The sequence below is a fragment of the Schistocerca americana genome, chromosome 1 (genome assembly GCF_021461395.2).
Source record: "Schistocerca americana isolate TAMUIC-IGC-003095 chromosome 1, iqSchAmer2.1, whole genome shotgun sequence".
NCBI classification, from domain to species: domain Eukaryota; kingdom Metazoa; phylum Arthropoda; class Insecta; order Orthoptera; family Acrididae; genus Schistocerca; species Schistocerca americana.
In genome coordinates, this window is record NC_060119.1 from 107,469,171 (window position 1) to 107,493,298 (window position 24,128).

Genomic DNA, 24,128 nt, shown 5'->3' on the forward strand with positions numbered 1-24,128 from the left:
TTTGCCCGCTACCCAGTAATTTTTTATTTTGTTTGTATAGCGATAAGCTTTTCTCATTTTTAACAAGGCATCTTCAGTGGGTGTCCTGGGAAATTCCATGACTTTTTTCGTTTTCACTTACTTGTTACAGATTTAAATACAGTCAATGAAGGCTTTTTTATTTAAAAAAATGAGAAGGTACTTAGTAAAGCTGTTTGAGAGCAATGCAGATGTCCCTCGTGTAGAAAACTGGTTTTAAGCCTCTACTTTTCCGTGTAGTCACTGTGAATTCGTATCATAACATTTCAACAGGCATGTCTAGAGCGTCATTAGCTTTGTTAGTGTTGCCAATTTTCCCGTTTATTCTTTTCATTAATTTTTTCTGACTGTATGTCCATGTTTGGTTTTTTAAATTTTTATTTTATTCTCTTTTATTTATTTTTATACTTAGGGGACGAATAGGGTTTGTGACCACAAATTCTACTTCCCCCTTAAGCGAAAAAATAAAAAAAAAGTGCATACAACCAGCCTGCAGAGGCCAACTCAGAAACCATCATTACTCGCACTCCACGTACCGTTCAGCAGCGCGTAATTCGAAAACATTGTATCGGAAAAGCTTCATGCTTAATACCCTCGATTCAAGTTGACGTCAGATACCTTCACTATGTATTGAATGTGGCTTAATAAGAATAGAGAATAGGTTAGAGAGTTTCTTACTATTTTACTTTAATGCTTTATATCACGCTACAGAGTTTGTACACAGAGTGGCGAATCGTCAGACGGCCGTCTTGTTTGTTCCTGACCACACGAGATGTACAACTAGGTAGCGTAGCAAAGCGAAATGCAGTCTGCTACCGGCTATAACAGGATATCGATCCTCCAAGTGACACTAAGGCAGCACTTCTAGATTTTTATTTCATACAAGGCTAAAGCGAATATCTGTGATACTGAACGATCTGTTGTGAAGCTGTTTGCACGTCGGACGAATGCAGAGAATAATGAAATATTAGCCATTTACTACAGTTTTCTTGATGATCCGTAAATGATGCGAATCGACCAGGTAAAGTTTTCTTTGTTTTATGTAACACGTTCAAAAGCCATTTCAGTGGTTTTTTTTGGGGGGGGGAGGGGGAGTGTTCATTGCTGAGGTTAGTGGCCTCAAAGCGTTGAATATCCTGTTTTTCATACCCAAATAATTTTCAGTTACTTATTGTGGACCTAATAGCTTTATCTTACACTGGGGAAAATCAGAAAATTTAGGATCTTTAGTAAACATTATCTAATTATTACCTTATAATTTTAAACTATACATTGTATTAACGTGTTGAGGTAGTGTGCCGGCCACTGTTTCCGAGCGGTTCTAGTCGCTTCTGTCCGGAACCGCGCTGCTGCTACGGTCGCAGGTTCGAATCCTGCCTCGGACATGGATGTGTGTGAGGTCCTTAGGTAGTTAGGTTTAAGTATTTCTAAGTCTAGGGGACTGATGACCTCAGCTGTTAAGTCCCATAGAGCATAGAGCGATTTGAACGATTTGATGTAGTGTGAATGTAATTACTATTATTGGGGAGGGAGGAGGTTGACGCTACATACGAAGCGTAGTGTGTATATATTGAGACGGCATAGCCTATCTACACTGAGGTGACAGAAGTCATGAGGCAGCGACGTGCACAAATATAGGTGGCGGTAGTATCACGTGCACAAGGTATAAAAGGGCAGTGCATTGGAGGAGCTGTCATTTGTACTTAGGTGATTCATGTGAAAAGTTTTACTACGTGATGAGGGCCGCACGAGGGGAATTAACAGACTTGGAACGCGGAATGGTAGTTGGAACTAGAGGAATGGGACATTCCACTTCGAAATCGTTAGAGAATTCAATACTCCGAGATGCACGGTGTCAAGAAGGTGCCGAGAATATCAAATTTCAGGCATTACCTCTCATTACAGACAATGCAGTGGCCAATGGCCTTCACTCATCGTCCATAGAGCAGCGGCATTAGCGTAGAGTTGTCAGTGCTGACAGACAAGAAACACTGCGTGAAATAATCTTTGCTAACGAAGTCGCCTGCAACACTCCTCATGGGCTCGTGACCATATCTTTTGGGCCCTGGACGGCTAGAAAACTGTGACCTAGTCAGATAAGCCTCGATTTCAGTTGGTAAGGGCTGATGCAAGGGTTCACGCGTGGCGCAGTCCCCGTAAAGACATGGACCCACCTTGTCAACAAGGTGCTGATCAAGTTAGTCGTGGCTCCATAAGGGTGTGGCTGTGTTTACATGGAATGGACTGGGTCCCTTGGTCCAACTGAACCTATCATTGGCTGGAAATGGTCATGTTCGGCTATTTGGAGACATTTGCAGTCATTCATGGACTTCATGTTCCCAAACAACCATTGAATTGTCACACAGGGCGACAACCGTTCGCGATTAATTTGAAGAACATTGTGGACAATTCGAGCGAATGATTTGGCCACCCAGATCGCCCGACATGAATCCCACCGAACATTTATTCGACATAATCGAGACCTCAAATCCTGCGACCCCAACACTTTCGCAGTTATGGACGGCTACAGAGGAAGAACGGATTAATATTTGTGAAGGAACTTTCAGCGACTTGTTGACCGCATGCCACGTCGAGTTGCTGCATTACACAGGGAAAAAGGAGGTACGACACGGTATTAATAGACATCCCATGATCTCTGTAACTCAGTGTATATGGAAGTGTGTCGCAGGCAGCTTCACAGGAAGAGCGACACTGGATCATTGAGGAGTCGTGATCCCCCTGCCGTGGTGCCTGTCCAACAGCTGTGAAGTGCGTCGACAGTGGGCATGCCAAGGTGCATATAATACGCTGCCCATCAATCTACCCTTGAAGTGCAAGGGAAGGAAGGAGAGATGTGCTAATTACCAGGTAACAATACACAGGAAGAGGGCACCAGACGACTCACCGAGCAGAACCGACACAACTCTGCTTCATTTCAGTTACCAGCTTAAATTTCACACGTCTAAATCGTGACCGTCTTGCGACGTTGCGTTCAAAAGGAAATTTCTGATTTTCAGTGTGAGTAACATGTGTGTCCCGTAGAAGTTGTTCTCCTTCTCAGGATAGTGTTCCTAATTATTCTTGGTCATAACTGAGATCTTGCACGACCAAATAAAATTAATGTCTTGATAATGATAAATGCCTTTATTTAAATTCATTTTTTTCCTTTGTTCATATAGGATAGTGTTCCTAATTATTCCTGGTCATAACTGAGATCTTGCACGACCAAATAAAATTGATATCTTGATAATAAGTGCCTGTATTTAAATTCATTTTTTTCTTTTGTTCATATACTGGAAGTTTTCTAGTACTGTAGAAGTAAATTCTTAATTCGTGACAGGCATATTACTACGAGTATCTGTTATTGCACAAGACCCTTCGCATTGACATAAACGAAATGTGGCTCTTTGCTTTTACTAATGACCAATTATTTGTATGTGTTGTAAGACTGCGTGTGTGAATGAAGATGAACATAGCAATATGAACAGAATTGAATGAGTGAGATTTGTCTTTTCACTTGATCTTGTCTCTATTCAAGACTGTTGCCTTAAATCCGCCTTGCCTGTTGCCGTTAGTACCTTTAATTGTTTGTGCTCAGTTAAAGATGAAGTTTTTAAACTCTTCGGACCACTTCAAAGTTCAATTATGGGGACTTTGTTAAATTTATTCGCGCTATTCTTACGTAGTTTCATCGTTAAGACGACGCAGCTCGACGGGATAGTACGCACTTGATCTGTTCACACTGATAGCCTTTTATCACAGTTTCATGAAAGGTTTCATACTTCGACATAGTATTTCGCGGCGCGTTACCAAAACAAACCTTACTGAAAGTGACGCACTTTGAGCGATCTATGATGCGATGCATCGCTGAAACTGCATATTTTCGCAGTACACAAGTATAAATACCAAAACCACAAAATATGGCATGTTACCTTCGCAGACACTGAAATTAACATGGCAGGTGCTCGTTTTTATTCTGTCAGCCAATCGCAGGAAATAACACCGGAAATCAGATGACAGGACATATAACTGATGTTGTGGTGAGGTGGGACCTAATACGACAGCTGTTTGGATCCAGTAATTTAAATTTTTATGATCTTCGTAGAGTTTCTAAAAAGCCAACAACCCAATGACTTAAACGCCTTTCCCATCATCCGGCGTATATAACGTACACCAGAACAAATCAAGTTATTATCAGGTATATGGCATGTACAAATATGTACATCCGCATCTGCAGGACGGAGTTTAAATTCCTAGATCATGGCTATAGTGTGACTATCATTAATATAATGTTCCGCCTTTATCACAGTTTATTTTCACTGACTACACAACTTTAATGCGTTTCGACCAAAGTCATCATCAAGAATCTACCAGATAGAAAACAAAGGTGATGTAGTTTTATAAAGCAAAAGCACGTACTTTTACATATAAGCAGAAAATAAAAGTTGAACATACCACATTAAAAGGACACAAATACACAATATTTCGTCAATATTATTATGGCCTACAATGTACTGTAGACTAGTCCTATGTTTTTGGCGAAATAGTCTGCCTTCGATACAGCAGACTATATGCTTAATACCATATTTATAGAGTTATGTTCGAACATTAACGCTGAAAGAGTACTGATCTAGCACAGCTTTAAGACAGGTTGCCTCACAAAACAGCCAGCACTTTTCCTTGTTATGTATTCCATAGCATGCACCCGTGTGACGTTAACCCTGTCATTTCTGGCAACTCGATTGAGCTTCCACATTCTAATCACAAGATCCAGTCCCACGTCTATTCATAATTTGACGTACAGCCTACGTTAGATGGACTCCTGTCTTTCTTGGGCTACATTTCTGTAATATACTGTATGTAAATTCCTATGGCATTTTAAACTCATCGTAACTAAACAGGGCGTTCCAGGAGGCATGTTCAATATTCAGGGATACAATGGGAACCATCATTTGAAGCATTTGAAGCAAAAAGCTTCATTCGGGCTTATGCCCTACTCAGAAATGTTTGCGAGATGAGACAAATTCAGTGTACATTGCTACTTATTTCCTGTATTAATCAATACATTGTCAGGTTTACACATGTACAACAGTTACTAAACATTACAACATGCGTTTTACAAAGTATCAATTTTCTGAAAACTCTGATAAGTACTCTACAATCAGGAACTTGACGTGTCGGAAAACAACAACGATATTCCTCTACCGCAGCAGGAGCACCACTATCACAGAAACCGCAAGCATACACCATGTCTGCATATTCTTCACTAGTGTAGATATGTGATATTTTAGACAGCGCATGAACAAACCCATTTAACGGATGATTGTCCCAGATACACTCTCAATTGCTCGGACTGCTTCACTCACAACACACCACGGACAAATGCACGTTCAGTGGGCTAGCTTCAAGGCAGAAAGACATTCCGAGCAAAGATATTGAAATCAACGAGATTGACTGGACTAGAATAAAACATCAAAGAGGTTGCGTGGGTGAGACACATAAGATTGCACGCCACTAGCCCAAAAAAAAAAATGTACATAACATGCTTTCTATCTCGGAAACCATTCAGAATACGGTATATATATCCACGTGAAGTTTTTTTGCCGTAAATGAGCGTTTCTGTCGTTTGCCTGCATATTTACCATTTCTTTTGGGACACCGTGTATAAAATGAACACTATGACTACTATGACTATCGCATCAAACCAGCACTTAACGGACGACACACAATCCACAGCAGCCGCCTACATGGCGGACGTCAAACCGTTTCAGAAGCAGCAGCCCACAATGTAGAAACTACCGGCTGCAGCATTATCATCACATTTTTACATTCTCCTAGAAAATTTCATGTTTATTTTTTCATCTGTGACGTTATGTGCTGATCTCTCATATAAAAACATTTTTATTGTGCCCACAGGATGTCTAGAGCTGCAGACACCTCTCGGGACCCTCAGATCAGATGCGAATCTAGTGGTCTCGGTAAGTACTAGCCATAATTCACTGTTTTAAGTATCCTTCTGTTTCGTTGGTAAGATATCGTGATTACTGGAAAGGCTGTAGTACAGTAAACGTTTTTGGAGAGGGTGCACTGCCAGCTGTCATGTCCTTCGCCGCTCTTTACACATGTTGGCGGCATTATGCAGTGTCTCGCCGTGTTTTTCATACATGGACATCGGAAGCACATGATGGGTCCTCGTTTTTAGCGTAGTTCTTCAACCTTAATGACAAGGTTGTTCAGTCATTCTAACTTAAAGGTCTTCCTGTGTTCTTCTGTGTCCCTTAAGACGACTACGAACTTTGGCTGCGTTATGTCTAACCCAGGAAGCTTCATTTTGGAGACGGTTTGCACTGCGGAACTAATCTTCTCTAGATCTTCTTTCAGATATTTTAGTGGCGTGTTTCATGGTAAATACACTGCTGGCCACTGTAAATGCAACACCAAGAAAGACAAGAGGTAGCACAACAAAATTTATTTTGTAGATAACATGTTGACCAAGTATCAAATGATTACGTTTACAGACGTCTGTGACATGTGGTTCCTGCCAGAATCAGTAGCCAGAGTAGCCGCCATTGTTGAAGATCACCGCTGCCACACGTCTCGGCATTGAGTCAAAGAGACGTTGGATGTGTTCCTGGGGCACAGCAGCCCAAGCAGCTTCCACACGTTGCCAAAGATCATCTGGTGTGGCAGCTGGGGATGTAATCTGGGTCACTCGTTGAGCAACCATGGACCACATGTTTTCTATCGGCGAAAGATCCGGAGAGCGAGCCGGCCAGGGAAGCGGTTCAATCTGGTTATTGACGAAGAACCTTTGGACAATGCGTGCCACGTGTGGTCGCGCATTATCCTGTTGAAATATGGCTGTGGCCGAGCCCTGAAGGTAAGGAAGGACAACTGGCTCCAGCACCTCGGATATGTAGCGTCGGCTATTTAAAGTACCGGCAATGCGTACTAGAGGCGTGCGAGAGTAATATCCAATACCGCCCCATACCATAATACCCGGTGCAAGACCAGTGTGGCGGTGCATAATGCAGCTGTCCAGCGTCCTCTCTCCACGGTGTCTCCACACTCGAATCCGACCATCGTGGTGCTGCAGACAGAAGCGTGCCTCGTCAGTAAAGACAACGTCATTCCATTCTGCCGTCCACATCCGTCTGTCATCACACCATTGGCGACGGAGATGTCTGTGGTTCTGCGTCAATGGTAGACGAAGCAATGGACGTCTTGCGGACAGACCACTCTGCTGTAAACGGCGTCGAATGGTACGCGCAGACACTGGATGATGCGTTACAGACGCAATGTGCTGTGCTATGGTTCGGGATGTCACTGAGCGATCCGTCACTGCCATGCGCACAATTTGCCTATCAGCACGTGCAGTGGTGCACCGAGGTGAATGCGATCGACCACGTCGGTCCGTCGTACCCTCCTGCATCCAACGGTCACATATCCGCATTACAGTTGTTTAGTTTCGTCCAACACGACTAGCGATTTCTCTGTATGATAATCCACAATCTCAGTAAGCCACTATCCATCCTCTGTCCAACTCGGATACTTGATCAAAACATGTTCGCTGTTGTCTACGAGGCATAACTGATCGTCTTGTGAAACAACCACAAGGTAAACACACGTGCCGAACGTACACTCGTCGAAATCGCCAAGCCTTAAATGGCGCTATGAGGTGGCGCCACAGGCGCGCGTGATGTGCGTCTGCGCTGAAATTCTAATCAGTTGCATATCTCATCGCTGCAAACTCATGGTGTAAATTTCACTAGATTCGGATCCTTCCTTCAGGGTGTTGCGTTTACGGTGGTCAGCAGTGTACTTGATGACCGCCTATATGAGTTTCGGCCGTACCGTTGGAAAGTTGTAAATGGGTTTTCCCTTCTCACTCGCTATAACCATGAGCATCAAGTAATCTCCTGTGGACGTGACCTGTGCCTTCAACACATCGCCGTTGACCTGTCTGCAGGTCTATTGCGTTTGGCAGTTATCTTTCAGCCAGTTGTTCGTCTCTACGTAGCTCTGGTCGTACTGCAAGACGATAGGCGGTAGTTTCTTATTCTGTGTTCTGGTTGTCGTCTTGTGCAAAGTCTTGCTCTTCAATGAAATTTTCACTCTGCAGAGGAGTGTACGATGATATGAAACTTCCTGGCAGATTAAAACTGTGTGCCGAACCTAGACTCGCCGGCAAGTGCTCTACCATCTGAGCTACCCAAGCACGACTCACGATCCGTCCTCACAGCTTCAATTCTGCCAACACCTCGTCTCCTACCTTCCAAACTTTACAGAAGCTCTCCTGCGAACTTTGCATAACTAGCACTCCTGGAAGAAAGGATACTGCGGAGACATAGCTTAGCCACAGCGTGGGGGATGTTTCCAGATTGAGATTTTCACTCTGCAACGGAGAGTGGTCCCGAGTTCGAGTCTCGGTCCGGCACACAGTTTTAATCTGCCAGGAAGTTTCTTCTGTTCTGTTCAGAACAGACATTATGTAGACCTACTAGCGAGAACTTTTTTATGCATTGTTAGCAATATAAACTGTCAGTAGAAAAAGTTAGCAAGCTGTGTACTACTCAAATAATTTTCATTATAATGAATGTTGTTAATAATAGTTATATTACGCTGTAAATATTAAAAATAAACTTCTATCATAATAGACTTAAACAATCAAACTTGAAAAAAGGGCTATATAAATAAAAAACTTTGAATAAAAAGCAGTAAAACGTAGGTGCATTTTCGCTTTCAGCATTACTGACTGTCCTAGTCCCAAAAAATGTCTGTTTTTTTTTAGTTTTTTATAATAATATGATGAGAGACGAAGCAAAAGTCAAAGGTTTCATGGTTTCCCCATAAACACTTTTTCACACCTTCACAACATTGTTGGCGACGTTAATCCCAGTTAGGTGCTTGCTGTCTTTTTATATCAACAATTAATATTGTGAATAATGCGTAAAAACAGTTTTAGCTAGTATAAGATAGTTTCCGAACATTACATTTTACGACACGTTTGAAAGTGCACGGACGTCACATGTCCCAGAACCCGAACTTTTTGATAATAGGATTTCGTTTGTTGAGTCGTCAGTGACGAAGACCAGGTAGTATAAAATAATAGCACCTTTTTGTCACGGGCTCCTGGATTAAATGAAGCTATCCAGGACTGCTTCACGAAATGAAAACACTGCTGGGAAAAGTGTGTGAAGCAGAGTAATTTGGAGGAGACAAGGACCAATAATCTCTATTATTAACAACAAAGCATAAAAAAATAAAGTTCAGTTACATTCTGAAGAATACTCCTAGGAGTAGATTAGGTCTGCACTCAGAGTACGAGGTGTGATCAAAAAGTAACGGGAATTTTTGTTTCTCTTAAAGAATCTTTATTTATTCGTCATATTAACTTTGTCCCCTTCAAAATATTCCCCCTCAGGTATAATACACTCGTGCCATCACTTTTTCCAATCTTGGAAGCACTTCTGGAACTCGCTTTTCGTCGTGGTGTTCAACTCCTTCAGCAATTCTGTTTTTATCTTATCAATGGTGGCAAAACGACCTCTCTTCAGCCACGGGAAGAGAAAGAAGTCGCAGATTTCCAGTCCGTCGAATCCGGTGGCTTAGGTATCATAACAGTTTGTTTTTTTTGCCAAAAAATGACAAATAAGGATTGAGGTGTGAGAGGGAGCACCACTGTGATGGAATTTCCACGAGTGGTTTTACCACAATTCTGCTCGGTTTCTTCGGATTGCTTCACGCAAAAGGCGCATAACTTCCAGGTAGTATTCCTTATTAACGATACGTCCATAAGGCAGGAATCCGTTCTAATTGTAGAAAACAGTGAGAAGAACCTTCATATGTGTTCGAAGTTGTCGAATTTCTTTCGGTCTTGGCTCTACAGGAAGTTTACATCGAAACGATTGGGCACTGGGTTCGAGACCATACCTGTATACCTACGTTTCGTCATCTGTTATAATAGTCTGTGCTGGTCGCAGTGGCCGAGCGGTTCTAGGCGCTTCAGTCTGGAACTGCGCTGCTGCTGCGGTCGCAGGTTCCAATCTTGCCTCGGGCATGGATGTGTGTGATGTCCTTAGGTTGGTTAGGTTTAAGCAGTTCTAAGTCTAGGGGACTAATGACCTCAGATGTTAAGTTCCATAGTGCTTAGAGCCATTTGAACCATAATATTCTTTAGACGTTCTAGGTCGTTGTCGCCTTCATTCAGCAGTTCCTGAGCGATGTCTATGCGACGTCGTTTTTGGTCGAAATTCAACAGTTTCATAACAAATTTTGTTGCTACACGTTTCATACCCAAAACATCCGATAAAGCCGCTTGACATGAGCCAGAGGATATGCCGACATTATTAGCAACCTCTCTGATGGTGATTCGGCGATTTTCCAGAACCTTTTTCTTTACTCTTCCCACACTGTCGCCAGTAATTGATTTCCTAGGGCGTCCAGGGTGGTCGTCGTTCTCACCGTATCCTCGACCTTTGAAACTTTTATACCACTCGTAAACTCCTGTTTTACTTACAGCAGATTCACCAAAAGCCACATTCTACATTTCAAATGTGGTGCTGCACTTTATTCCATTCTTCAAGCAAAGTTTAATGCAATTTCTTTCGGCCGTCTTTTTCGAAAGTAAAAATTCGGCAGTAACTCGAAAACACTTATAACCTTGTGCACCTTCATATTTTCGCGGCGCAATGATTGTTCCATAAAATTTCGGAAACACGTGTAACTTTTCCGATTGTCAACAATAAACTAAAATAAACTGAAAATACTAGCATACGTCAGTAACATGCGTACCAACAAAATGAAAAAAAAAAAACGGATGTATAAACGACACGAAATTAAAATGTTCCCGTTTCTTTTTGATCGCACCTAGTATGTTCTAAGAGTCCAACGCGTTGCACGGTAATTTTAGGTGAGAAAGTGGTGTGTGTATACAAAGCGCGTTGTACACAGTCGTGCAAGCAGAGCTGTGAGTACAGCTGTTGGTGACTGGAACCGCGCGACCGCTACGGTCGCAGGTTCGAATCCTGCCTCGGGCATGGATGTGTGTGATGTCCTTAGGTTAGTTAGGTTTAAGTAGTTCTAAGATCTAGGGGACTGATGACCTCAGAAGTTAAGTCCCATAGTGCTCAGAGCCATTTGAACCATTTTGAACAGCTGTTGGTGATGTTGACAGGTGCCGGCGGGCCAGGCGACGGCGCTGTCTCAGCACCACGTGCAGCTGGTGGCCGCGGGCGCTGCGCCGCAGGACGTGCTGTTCCACGTGCAGCGGCCGCTGACTCCCGACGAGGGACGCCTGCTGCACGCCGACCGCCCGCTCGCCCCTGTAAGTTTTACCTGCCACCGAGGTTACACCCCATACGAGCAACTCTCTGCTCACAATCGACTACTCGTGATGGGCGCGCTTTACACTCCTGAATGTAACTCAGTACCCAACCACGTCGCGAATCGGTGACGTACGGTACTGTATATACACTGAAGCGCCAAAGAAACTGGTATAGGCACGCGTATTCAGAGATATGTAAACAGGCAGAACAAGGCGCTGCAGTCGGCAACGCCTCTATATGACAGCAAGTGTCTGGTGCAGTTGTTAGATCGGTTACTACTGCTACAATGGCATGTTATCGATATTTAACTCAGTTTGAACGTGATGTTATAGTCGGCGCACGAGCGATGGGTCACAGCATCTCCGAGGCAGCGATGAAGAGGGGATTTTCCCGTACGACTATTTCACGAGTGTACCGTGAATATCACGAATACGGTAAAATATCAAATCTCCGACATCGCGAGGCCGGAAAAAGATCCTGCAAGAACTATACCAACGACGACTGAAGAGAATAGTTCAACGTGACACAACTGCAACCCTTCCGCAAATTGCTCCAGATTTCAATGTTGGGCCATCAACAAGCGTCAGCGTGCGAACCATTCAAAGAAACATCATCGATATGGGCTTTCGAAGCTGAAGCCCCACTCATGTACTATTGATGACTGCATGACACAAAGTTTTACAGCTCGCTTGGACTTGTCAACAGCGACATTGGAGTGTTGATGACTGGAAACATGTTGCCTGGTCGGATGAATTTCGTTTCAGATTGTATCGAGCGGATGAGCGTGTACGAGTATGAGGACAACCCCATGACTCCGCGAACCCTGTATGTCAACAGGGGGCTGTCCGAGTAGGTGGATGCTCTGGAATGGTGTAGGGCATGTGCAGTTGGAGTGATATGGGACTCCTGATACGTCTAGATACGACTCTGACAGGTGACAAGTACATAAGCATCCTGTACGATCACCTACATCCATTCATGCCCATTGTGCATTCCGACGGATTTGGGCAATTCCAGCACGACAATTATGATGGTGATGTTTGGTTTGTGGGGCGCTCAACTGCGCAGTTGTCGGCGCCCGTACAAAGTCCCAATTTTTTCGCAGTCCAATTTTTTTCACAGTCCAGTGTAGCCACTGTCACGAATGATGAGGATAATGATGATGATGAAAAGATGAGGACAACACAAACATCCAATCTCCGGGCAGAGAAAATCCCCAACCCTAGCTGGGAATCGGACCTGGGACCCCGTGATCCAGAGGTAGCAATGCTAGCCACTAGACCAGGAGGTGCAGACGCAGACACATCCAGAATTGCCACAGATGGCCCCAGGAGCCCTCTTCTGAATTTGTACACTTCCACTGACCACCAAACTCCCCCATACATGATTATTATTGAGCATATCTGGGATGCCTTGCAACGTGTTGTTCAGAAGATATCTCCGTCCCCTCGTACTCTTTCGGATTTATGGGCAGCCCTGAAGGATTCATGGCGTCAGTTCCCTCCAGCACTACTTCATACATTAGCCGAGTCCATCCCACGTCATGTTGCGCAACTTCTGCGTGATCGCGGGGTCCCTACACGATATTAGGCAGGTGTACCAGTTTCTTTAGCTCTTCAGTGTATGATCATCATAACAATAAACCTGATGTAAACATTACGTCATGTATTCTACCGCGTTTGCTGGAATGTTATTGGATTTGGTTTCACGTGGAACGGAAGCCAATATGTCTCGGTTTAGTCAAGTACGATTATAAAGATTCGTTTTATACTGTGCGTTATGCGCAGATCGATAGCGGATAATATCTGACAACAGTTTTACCGCCGCATTTAACTTGGACAGCCTCGAGCATGGATGTGTGTGATGTCTTAGGTTAGTTGGGTTTAAGTAGTTCTAAGTTCTAGGGGACTGATGACCTCAGAAGTTAAGTCCCATAGTGCTCAGAGCCATTTGAACCATTTTAACTTGGACAGCAGTGGTTGTCCTGCTGGTCTAGCTAACCAGCAGTGATATGAGCAGTTGCCATTACGACGAAAAAAGAGACGAGCGTAGAAACAATATAGCTTCGTATGTAATTTAATTTTTAGAGAAAGTGAAATAATATTCGTCAAAAATCCAACAATACCGCACGCTTCTTAGAGAATCAGACAGAAAGCATAACATGCTCTCGTTCTTAGTTATCGCAGTATTGTAATTAAAAACAAAGGTGATGAAAATTCCTAGATTAAAAGCAGATGTAGTACTTCTCCGCGAGATATATGTGACGCAAAAGCGTACTGCAGGGATTTCACAGTATAGTTAAATACTAAGTATTAACTTACAGTCAGTCGTCTGATACTCTCTCAATTCCTTCCCTATCCCATCGGGGAAAACATTTCAGTACTGGAACTTTCATCTGCTACATTGATAACGAATCGGTCAACAACAAAAGCCACGAAGCCAAACAACCGCCACAGTTACTCCTCTTCTGTATCCTGTCAGCGTTTGACAGTGCCGTGTGCCAAAGCGTTGTTCATTAATTTGCATTAGTTCCAGTCCGTTATTCTTTTACTTGTTATTTCTCGCGACAAATCCCTAAACTTGGCTCCAGATCAATTGTTTTGGGTCCATGTTGCAGTAGTACGGTGGCAACCACAAAAATGCAGTATTTGAATGGTGTGCTTAATGCTGTGAAAATCACTGTTCTCCATGTTTCCACGACTCTAATCACTCGGTCTCGTGCGGGGCCACGTCTGTGCAACAAGACGCTGGACATAGTCCGAATAAAGAGAATCTGATTTTCATTTTCGTCCTAAAATTTTAATTTCTAATGTTTTCTCAAGTTAAATAATCTTTAATATCAATCTTTTATAAAAATCGATAATGAAACATTTATATTTACGATGAAAACTGGAGTCTTCCCTGCGACATGTAATTAGAAAGAAGAAGACGTGCAGTTTTAATTAAAATCAATAGATATGTGGTAGTTAGCATATGTTTGATGAGTTTTACATTTAAATGATGTACGCATTCCAAAGTTAACAAAAAGAGAAGAGCAGCCTAAGCGATGATTCATTAACGCCACCGGTTCAGCTATGCATTCCGTATTCAAAAATTCTTTAACTTCAATACATACAGTTCCGCAGGAAAGTTCAAAGGTGATTTTTCTCTAAAGACTTGTGAAAAACACTAAGAACGACTTGGCTCTCCTCACTTTTTGACGGTGTTCCACGCGTGTGTTTCAGTACGAAGCAGGAAGCAGCGTCAGACATTTTCATACTACGTATTAACAGAACGACAATCATAGCACAACACTACAGAGATTGCGGCTGTGCATGATTTTTGAAATAAAAACTACATTGCTGAAATATGATTAAGAAAAACGTTGATGGTTGTCATACATTAGAATGTTTTAAAGTTTACTGTAACATAGTAATAAGATATTTGATACGTAAGTGAAACCTACTTCCAAGAGCATAACAATACCAGCTCACCAATCATCACGTTTGTATTTGTTTGCGTCAGGTTTATTCTTATGACGAACAAAGTATAGTGTACGCAAGTCAGATGACGTCGGTGTCACAGCCTACCAACAATGTTCCACTTACCACGCTATAAATGTGACGGCTCCAGGGCCGTTTCTACCATTAGGCAACACTAGGGCACCAAAACTTTAGCGGCGGCTAAGAGCGGAAAAAATTAATTTAAAATCAAACGGCGGAAAAATTGAGCTAATGAAGAGAAAAAATGGAAAAGAGGAAAAATTAAAACACCGAATTGTCTCCAAAAGCATACGGAACAGTTACTTAAAAAGTCTATACTTACTCTGACGAAAGTAAACATGCTGCCTCTACCTATCTCCAAACTAAAGCAGCCACTTCTGTGTACGAAATGGAAACAACGAAGATAGCCACTGCCTTGACCACAGGGGTCAAACCTGGACCCATCCCGGACGACTTATGAGAATCCAATCGCTTGAATACTGCTGTTAATAAAAGTGGAATGAGTCAAGGTGGACGTTAACAAAAGAGAAGGAATCATAGAGACTTAGCCTTTATATTAACAATACATTGTCACAGTACTGTTTAATGCTGTGCACCCAAATCAAGTAAATAAGTGAAGTAGCTACTTTTGAATAACAATTAAAAACACCCTGCTTCTTCCTCATTTTACTATACACATAGCTGCTGGTTATCTGCTGTTAGTGGTCTAATATTCACTTGATTACTGTGGTATTTTCAAAGAACCTTTTCTTTTACTTCTGGTCAACCCTGACTCTTATTTACAATACATTACTGATTGTCATACAGCTTGATAACAAACACTGCTACTTGGGTAGTGTGTGCAGTGTAGGGAGAGGAAAAGGAGAGAAGTAAAAAAACTGCAGGTGTGTTAGTGGAAGGTGATAGGTGGGTCAAGTGGATAGGTGGGTGAAGAATAGTGAATAACAAAGGTTGTGTTGCAGAGACAATTATTCAAGAAAGCTGGTGCTGATAGGAAGGGTCCAAAAAGCACAGGTTGTGAAGCAGTCAATGATGTGAAAAACAATGTGTTGGGCAGCATGCTCAGCAGCTGTTTCTTGGCCACAGTTTGTCAGTGGCCATTCATATGAACAGACAGCTTGTTGGTAGTCAAGCCCACATAGAATGCAACACAGTGATTGCAGCTAAGCTTGTAGACCACTTGATTGCTTTCACAGACAGCCATTCGTTTGATGGAATTGGTGATGCTTGTGACTGGCCTAGTATAGGTGATTGTGAGAGGGTGTATGTGACAGGTCTTGTATCTAGGTCCATTACAGGGATATGAGCCATGAGGCCAGGGGTTGGAATAGGGATGGATGAGGATATCGTGTACATTTGGTGGGCAGCAGAATACTGGGATGGATGGGAAGGATAGTGGGTAGGATATTCTACATTTCAGGGCATGATGAGAAGCAGTCGATACCCTGATGGAGAATGTGATCCAGTTGCTACAGTCCTAGATGGTACTGAGGCATGAGGTGACCGTTCCTTTTTGGCCAGGTGGTGGGACTTTGGGAGGTGGTGAGTGACTGGAGAGATGAGGCACAGGAGATCTGTTTCTGTACTAGATCAGAAGGGTAATTTCAGTCTGTGAAGACCTTAGAGGGACCCTTGGTATATTCTGAAGAGGACAGCTCATCACTACAGAGGTGGCGGCTGTGGGTGGCTAGGCTGTATGGAAGGGACTTCTTGGTATGGAATGGGTGGCAGCTGTCAAAGTGGAGTTATTGCTGGTGGTTGGTAATTTTGATATGGATGGAGGTACAGGGATAGCCATCTGTTAGGTGGAGGCCAACGTCAAGGAAGGTGGCTTATTGGGATGAGGAGGACAAGGTGAAGCAAATGGGGGAGAAGATGTTGAGGTTCTGGAGGAATGTGGGTACAGTGTCCTCATCCTTGATCAAGATTACGAAGATGTCATCAGTGAATCTGAACCAGGTGAGCTGTTTGGGATTCTGGGTGTTCAGGAAGGATTCCTCTGGACGTAACATGAAAAGGCTGGCATAGGAGTCCATCTGTCTCCTCACCTCTACCATTCCCCACGCTCCTACTTTCTACATGCTTCCTAAAGTCCATAAAACCAATCACACAGGACAACTCACTGTGGCCAGTTACAGTGCCTTTCCAAAGGCCTTATCTTTTGCCCCTCTGCCAAATTCAAACATGCTGGACTCGTTAAGGACCTTCTCCCAGCCCCTACAGTGGAAACGCTTTTTCACCACCTACCTAACAACCAGACTCAACCCAAAACCAATGTTAAACCCTGCCTGACTCAGTTCATTCCTCCTATCCAACTTTGGTCCTCCCAAATTGTCCCTAAATTACCCCCTGTTAACTTTCCAGAAGATCGTAATCTCTGACCATGCCTCATTATCATTGTCCACATCCCTCACATGCAAGCTAACCTTACATTCACAGAAAGAACTGCAACCCACAACATAAAAGCTGATTGCAACCTGCTGACAAAGGCTCCACCATTGTGTTTTGAACTGAAAGGATTACCTGGCAGAAGGACTGTACCAGCTATCAGATTCATCTGCCTACAAATCCTGCCACAGTGACCCCATTCCAGAAATACAGCATTATCTCCAGTCTCTCCTCAGAGCCTTAGACCTATCCCAGAATCTCTCCCTGAGTCTCTCTCTCTCTCTCTCTCCTCACCCCTACCACTTCCCGCACTGTTACCTTCCTGAAGTCAATAAACCAAACCACTCATGATGCTCTGTCGTGCCCCTACTGAGAGAATGTCTGCTGTTGTAGAGCAACATCTTAAGCTTATTACCCACAACTGACCCTCCTATGTAAAAGACACCAGCCATTTTCTCTTCTGTTTCTCCACAGTTCCTGTTCATTTACTGCATGGTGTCCTGCTCATCACTATTGATGCCACCTTTCTTTATATTAACATTCCAACTGCCAATGGACTTGCTGCTATTGGATACTATATTTCTCACCACCTCACAGTGGTATTCTGCCACCCACTGAACATACACAATAGCCTCTCCCATCCCTACTCCTACCCTGCTCCCAATCCCTTGCCTCATGGCTCATATCCCTGTAATAGACCTAGACACAAGACCTGTCCCATACATCCCTCCATCACCATCTACTCCAGTCCTGTCAAAAGCATCACCTATCCCATCAAAGCAGTCTTGTCATCTACAAGCTAAGCCACAACCACTGTGCTGCATTCTATGCGGGCATGACTACAAACAAGCTTTCTGCCCACATGAATGCCCACTGACAAACTGGTACTAAGAAACAACTACATCACCCAATTGCTGAGCACAATGCCCAACCCCCTAAAACAATGTTCTTCACTTCAATGACTGCCTCACAGCCTGTGCCATTTGGACCCTCCCTGCCAACACCAGTTTCTCAGTCTGGCACATAGTTTTCATCTGCCATTAAGTTTCATATCAGCACACACTCCACTGCACAGTGAAAAGTTCATTCGGGAACATCCCCCAGGTTGTGGCTACACCATGTCTCTGCAAGATCCTTTCTTCCAGGAGTGCTTATTCTACAAGGTTTGCAGAAAAGTGGAGTTTGGAAGGTAAGAGATGAGGTACTGCAGAATTAAAGCTGTGAGGATGGGTCGTGAGTCATGCTTCAGTGGCTCAGATTGTAGAGTATTTGCCCGTGAAAGGCAAAGGTTCCAAGTTCAAGTCTCGGTGTGGCACACAGTTATTATCTACCAGGAAGTTTCATCCAATGTTCCCATAACACCCCCAGCCTCAGCCTTCAGTGGTCACTGTGCATCACCTACCTATCTCCTTCCCTGTTCCCACTCCAGCACTACACCGGCTGGGGTGGCCGAGTGGTTCTAGGCGCTATAGTCTGGAACTGCGTGACGGCTACAGTTGCAGGTTCGAATCCTGCCTTGGGCATGGATGTGTGTGATGTCCTCAGGTTAGTTAGGTTTAAGTAGTTCTAAGTTCTAGGGGACTGATGACCACTGCAGTTGAGTCCTTTAGTGCTCAGAGCCATTTGAACCATCCAGCACTACATAGCCCTTTACTCCACCAAGGCATCCTCAGTTTTTTTACTTTTCTCCTTTTGCAGTCCCCATGGCCCTTTCCTCTACCTTCCACCACCTGGCACTCCATCCAACATCCCAACTGCACCAGGCTGCCCTACCCTGTCCCTACCATCTCCCTGTATACTTCGACAAACAGCACGTTACTATCGCCCAGCCTTACACTGCTATCCCTCCCCCTCCTCCAGCCTCCTCCTTACCCCCACCACACAGATTGCTTCTCCCATCATGTACAGTTGCTCACAGTCTGGCCTCAGTGGCCAGAGACAGTGGTCATGTGTGTGTGTGCGTGAACATGTGTGTGTGTGCTGTCTATTTCAGAGTAAGGCCTTTGTCTGAAAGTTTACTTGTTTAGCAGTCGTTTTGTTGTACCTGTCTGCAACTCAATGTCTCCACAATCTCTGAGTAGCAATCTATCATTTTCATAATACTGTCATTATAAACTCTGGATTTTTGATTGTTTGTATCTTTATGTATATTTAATCAAAGAAGCTATTACTTTGCAGAAAGATGCTGCCTACATCTACATTTATACTCCGCAAGCCACCAAACGGTGTGTGGTGGAGGGCACTTTACGTGACACTGCATTACCTCCGTTTCCTGTTCCAGTCGTGTATGGTTCGCGGGAAGAACTACTGCCGGAAAGCCTCCGTGCGCGCTCAAATCTCTCTAATTTTACATTCGTGATTTCCTCGGGAGGTGTAAGTAGGGGGAAGCAATATATTCGATACTTCATCCAGAAACGCACCCTTTCGAAACCTGGACATCTACATCCATACTCCGCAAGCCACCTGACAGTGTGATGATGAGGGTACCTTGAGTACCCCTATCGGTTCTCCCTTCTATTCCAGTCTCGTATTGTTTGTGGAAAGAAGGATTGTCGCTATGCCTCTGTGTGGGCTCTAATCTCTCTGATTTTATCCTCATGGTCTCTTCGCAAGACATACGTAGGAGGGAGCAATATACTGCTTGACTCCTCGGTGAAGGTATGTTCTCGAAACTTCAACAAAAGCCCGTACTGAGCTAGTGAGTGTCTCTCCTGCAGAGTCTTCCACTGGAGTTTATCTATCATCTCTGTAACACTTTCCTGATTACTAAATGATCCTGTAACAAAGTGCGCTGCTCTCCGTTGGATCTTCTCTATCTCTTCTATCAACCCTATCTGGTACAGATCCCACACTGCTGAGCAGTATTCAAGCAGCGGGCGAACAAGCATACTGTAACCTACTTCCTTTGTTTTCGGATTGCATTTCTTTAGGATTCTTCCAATGAATCTCAGTCTGGCATCTGCTTTACCGACGATCAACTTTATATGGTCATTCCATTTTAAATAACTCCTAATGTGTACTCCCAGATAATTTATGGCATTAACTGCTTCCAGTTGCTGACCTCCTATATTGTAGCTAAATGATAAGGGATCTTTCTTTCTATGTATTTGCAGCACATTACACTTGTCTACATTGAGATTCAATTGCCATTCCCTGCACCTTGCGTCAATTCGCTGCAGATCCTCCTGCATTTCAGTACAATTTTCCATTGTTACAACCTCTTGATATACCACAGCATCATCCACTAAAAGCCTCAGTGAACTTCCGATGTCATCCACAAGGTCATTTATGTATATTGTGAATAGCAACGGTCCTACGACACTCCCCTGCGGCACACCTGAAATCACTCTTACTTCGGAAGACTTCTCTCCATTGAGAATGACATGCTGCATTCTGTTATGTAGGAACTCTTCAATCCAATCACACAATTGGTCTGACAGTCCATATGCTCTTACTTTGTTCATTAAACGACTGTGGGGAACTGTATCAAACGCCTTGCGGAAGTCAAGAAACACGGCATCTACCTGTGAACCCGTGTCTATGGTCCTCTGAGTCTCGTGGATGAATAGCGTGAGCTGGGTTTCACACGACCGTCTTTTTCGAAACCCATGCTGATTCCTACAGAGTAGATTTCTAGTTTCCAGAAAAGTCATTATACTCAAACATAATACGTGTTCCAAAATTCTGCAACTGATCGACGTTAGAGATATAGGTCTATATTTCTGCACATCTGTTCGACGTCCCTTCTTGAAAATGCGAATGACCAGTGCCCTTTTCCAATCCTTTGAAACGCTACGCTCTTCTAGAGACCTACAGTACACTGCTGCAAGAAGGGGGGCAAGTTCCTTCGCGTACTCTGTGTAAAATCGAACTGGTATCCCAGCAGGTCCAGCGGCCTTTCCTCTTTTGAGCGATTTTAACTGTTTCTTTATCCCTCTGTCATCTATTTCGATATCTATCATTTTGTCATCTGTGCGACAATCTAGAGAAGGAACTACAGTGCAGTCTTCCTCTGTGAAACAGCTTTGGAAAAAGACATTTAGTATTCCAGCCTTTAGTCTGTCATCCTCTGTTTCAGTGCCATTTTGGTCACAGAGTGTCTGGACGTTTTGTTTTGATCCACCTACCGCTTTGACATAAGACCAAAATTTCTTAGGATTTTCTGCCAAGTCAGTACGTAGAGCTTTACTTTCGAATTCATTGAACGCCTCTCGCATAGCCCTCCTCACACTATATTTCACTTCACGTAATTCTTGTTTGTCTGCAAGGCTTTTGCTACGTTTATGTTTGCTGTGAAGTTCCCTTTGATTCCGCAGCAGTTTTCTAACTCAGTTGTTGTACCACGGGGCTCTTTTCCATCTCTTACGATCTTGCTTGGCACATACTTATCTAACGGATATTGTACGATGGTTCTGAACTTTGTCCACTGATCCTCAACACTATCTGTACTTGAGACAAAACTTTTGTGTTGAGCCATCAGGTACTCTGAAATCTGCTTTTTGTCGCTTTTGCTAAACAGAAAAATCTTCCTACCTTTTTTAATATTTCTATTTATGGCTGAAATCATCAATGCAGTAACCACTTTATGATCGCTGATTCCCTGTTCTGCGATAATTGTTTCAGATAGTTCGGGTCTGTTTGTCACCAGAAGGTCTAATATGTTATCGCCACGAGTCGGTTCTCTGTTTAACTGCTCAAGGTGTTCAGATAAAGCACTTAAAAAAATTTCACTGGATTCTTTGTCCCTGCCACACATTATGAACGTTTGAATCTCCCAGTCTATTTCTGGCAAATTAAAATCTCCACCCAAAACTATAACATGGTGGGGAAATCTACTCGAAATATTTTCCAAATTATCCTTCTGGTGCTCAGCCATAACAGCTGCTGAGTCTGGGGGCCTATAGAGACATCCAATTATCATGTCTGAGCCTGCTTTAACCGTGACTTTCACCCAAATTATTTCACATTTCGGATCTCCGTCAATTTCCTTTGATACTATTGCACTTCTTATCGCTATAAACACGCCTCCCCCTTCACTGTCCAGCCTGTCTCTGCAGTATACATTCCAATCTGAGTTTAGGATTTCGTTACTGTTTACGTCTGGTTTCAGCCAACTTTCTGTCCCTAGTACTAGGTGGGCATTGTGACCATTTATTAATGAGAGCAGTTCTGGGACCTTTCTATAGACGCTCCTGCAGTTTACTATTAGCAGATTAATATTGTTATTCCCTGTTGCATTTTGCCTACTCTTACCTTGCCGCGTCTCAGGAGGCGTCTTGTCGGGCCTAGGGAGGGAATTCTCTAACCTAAAAAACCCACATGTGCACTCCACACGTACTCCACTACCCTTGTAGCCGCTTCCTGCGTGTAGTGCATGCCTGACCTATTCAGGGGGACCCTACATTTCTCCACCCAATAGCGGAGGTTGAGAAATTTGCACCCCAGATCTCCGCAGAATCGTCTGAGCCTCTGGTTTAAGCCTTCTACTCGACTCCAAACCAGAGGACCGCGATCGGTTCTGGGAACGATACTACAAATAGTTAGCTCAGATTCCACCCCATGAGTGAGGCTTTCCACCTTCACCAACTTGGCCAACCGCCTGTACGAACTGAGGATGACCTCTAAACCCAGACTGCAGGAGTCATTGGTGCTGACATGAGCAAAAATTTGCAGTCGGGTGCACCCAGTGCTCTCTATCGCCGCCGGCAGGGCCTCCTCCACATCTCGGATGAGACCCGCAGCAAGCAGACAGAGTGAACACTGGCCTTCTTCCCTGACCTTTCTGCTATTTCCCTAATGGGCTCCATCACCTGCCTAACGTTGGAGCTCCCAATAACTAATAAACCCGTCTCCCCGTGTGCCTGCTCAGACCTTGCTGAAGGAGCAGCCACATGTCCACTCACAGGCAGAGCAGGCGATGTCACACAGCCAGCCTCCACATTGACCCTCCGCGAACGCTGCTGAACCCGCCTCTCCCCTTGGGGAGAGGGTGGCCCAACCGCGTCCGGTGCTCGCGAAGATGTCTCGACAGCAGGGACAGTGGGTGAAGCATGTAACACCTGGGGTGTACCATGCGATGCAGCAGACTCCCCAGTGCTGCTACACTCTGAGGCAGCAGCCTGTAGATGGCTGACCGCGGCCATCAACACGTTTAGCTGTTCGCGAACAGTGGCCAGCTCCTTCTGCGTCCGTACACAGCAGTCACACATCCTATCCATCCTAAGAAATCAAATTACTGTAGAGAGTTAATCAACTTTTAACTAGACTGCTAATTCACTAAAGGCGGCTGATAGTTGACTAAACTGTGGTTACTAGACACTTCTTGTAGAAAACAATGAAAATAGCACTATCTGTCTCTGGACTGTATTGAAAACAAACACTAGCACTACTGGCACTATGGGTGACTAAAGAGACTCTCTCTGACTGTATTCAAAACAAACACGAAATCTATGGAACACTATTACTAGCATTTGACAATTAAAGCTTCCTAAAAGCAAAAACATACGGAAGAAGAAGTGACAAGTAAGAAAAATATAGTTAATACTTAAATTAACGTACCTCGCTGCACAGCAGAAGTGACACATACTTACTTTATACCTGGTCTGTACCTGCTATTAGTATCTTGATATTTATTTGACCACAATGGCACTTTTGACCGATAATATTTCATAGATCTGTAAATTTGGTCCACCTCCGTAACTGAATGGTCAGAGTGACTGACTGCCATGATGTGAATCGAGGTTCCAGTCCTTGTACAGCCAGGGATTTTTCCTTGTTTGGAGAACAGGACTGGGGCCCACCCAGCCCTGTGATGTCAAATAGTGGCTCCAAGATCTGCAAAGCTGACAGCAGCCAGGAGTGGTGTTCTGGCTCCATGCCCCTCCATATCACATCCAAATGATGCCATTGGCTA

The 24,128-nt window shown here is 43.9% G+C and overlaps 1 protein-coding gene and 1 long non-coding RNA gene across 2 annotated transcripts in view; both read left to right on the top strand.

Moving 5' to 3' along the window:
• LOC124549689 overlaps positions 1–5,997 on the top strand; it is a 210,228-nt gene extending 204,231 nt beyond the window's left edge. The window contains exon 3 of the long non-coding RNA XR_006967715.1: positions 5,935–5,997. This is a non-coding gene — a long non-coding RNA (uncharacterized LOC124549689). The remainder of the gene's footprint in view (positions 1–5,934) is intronic.
• Positions 5,998–6,325: 328 nt separating this feature from the next.
• LOC124603351 (extracellular matrix organizing protein FRAS1-like) overlaps positions 6,326–24,128 on the top strand; it is a 218,419-nt gene continuing 200,616 nt past the window's right edge. The window contains exons 1-2 of the mRNA XM_047136392.1: positions 6,326–6,358; positions 11,195–11,344. Coding sequence (XP_046992348.1) covers positions 6,326–6,358; positions 11,195–11,344 — 183 coding nt within the window. The remainder of the gene's footprint in view (positions 6,359–11,194; positions 11,345–24,128) is intronic.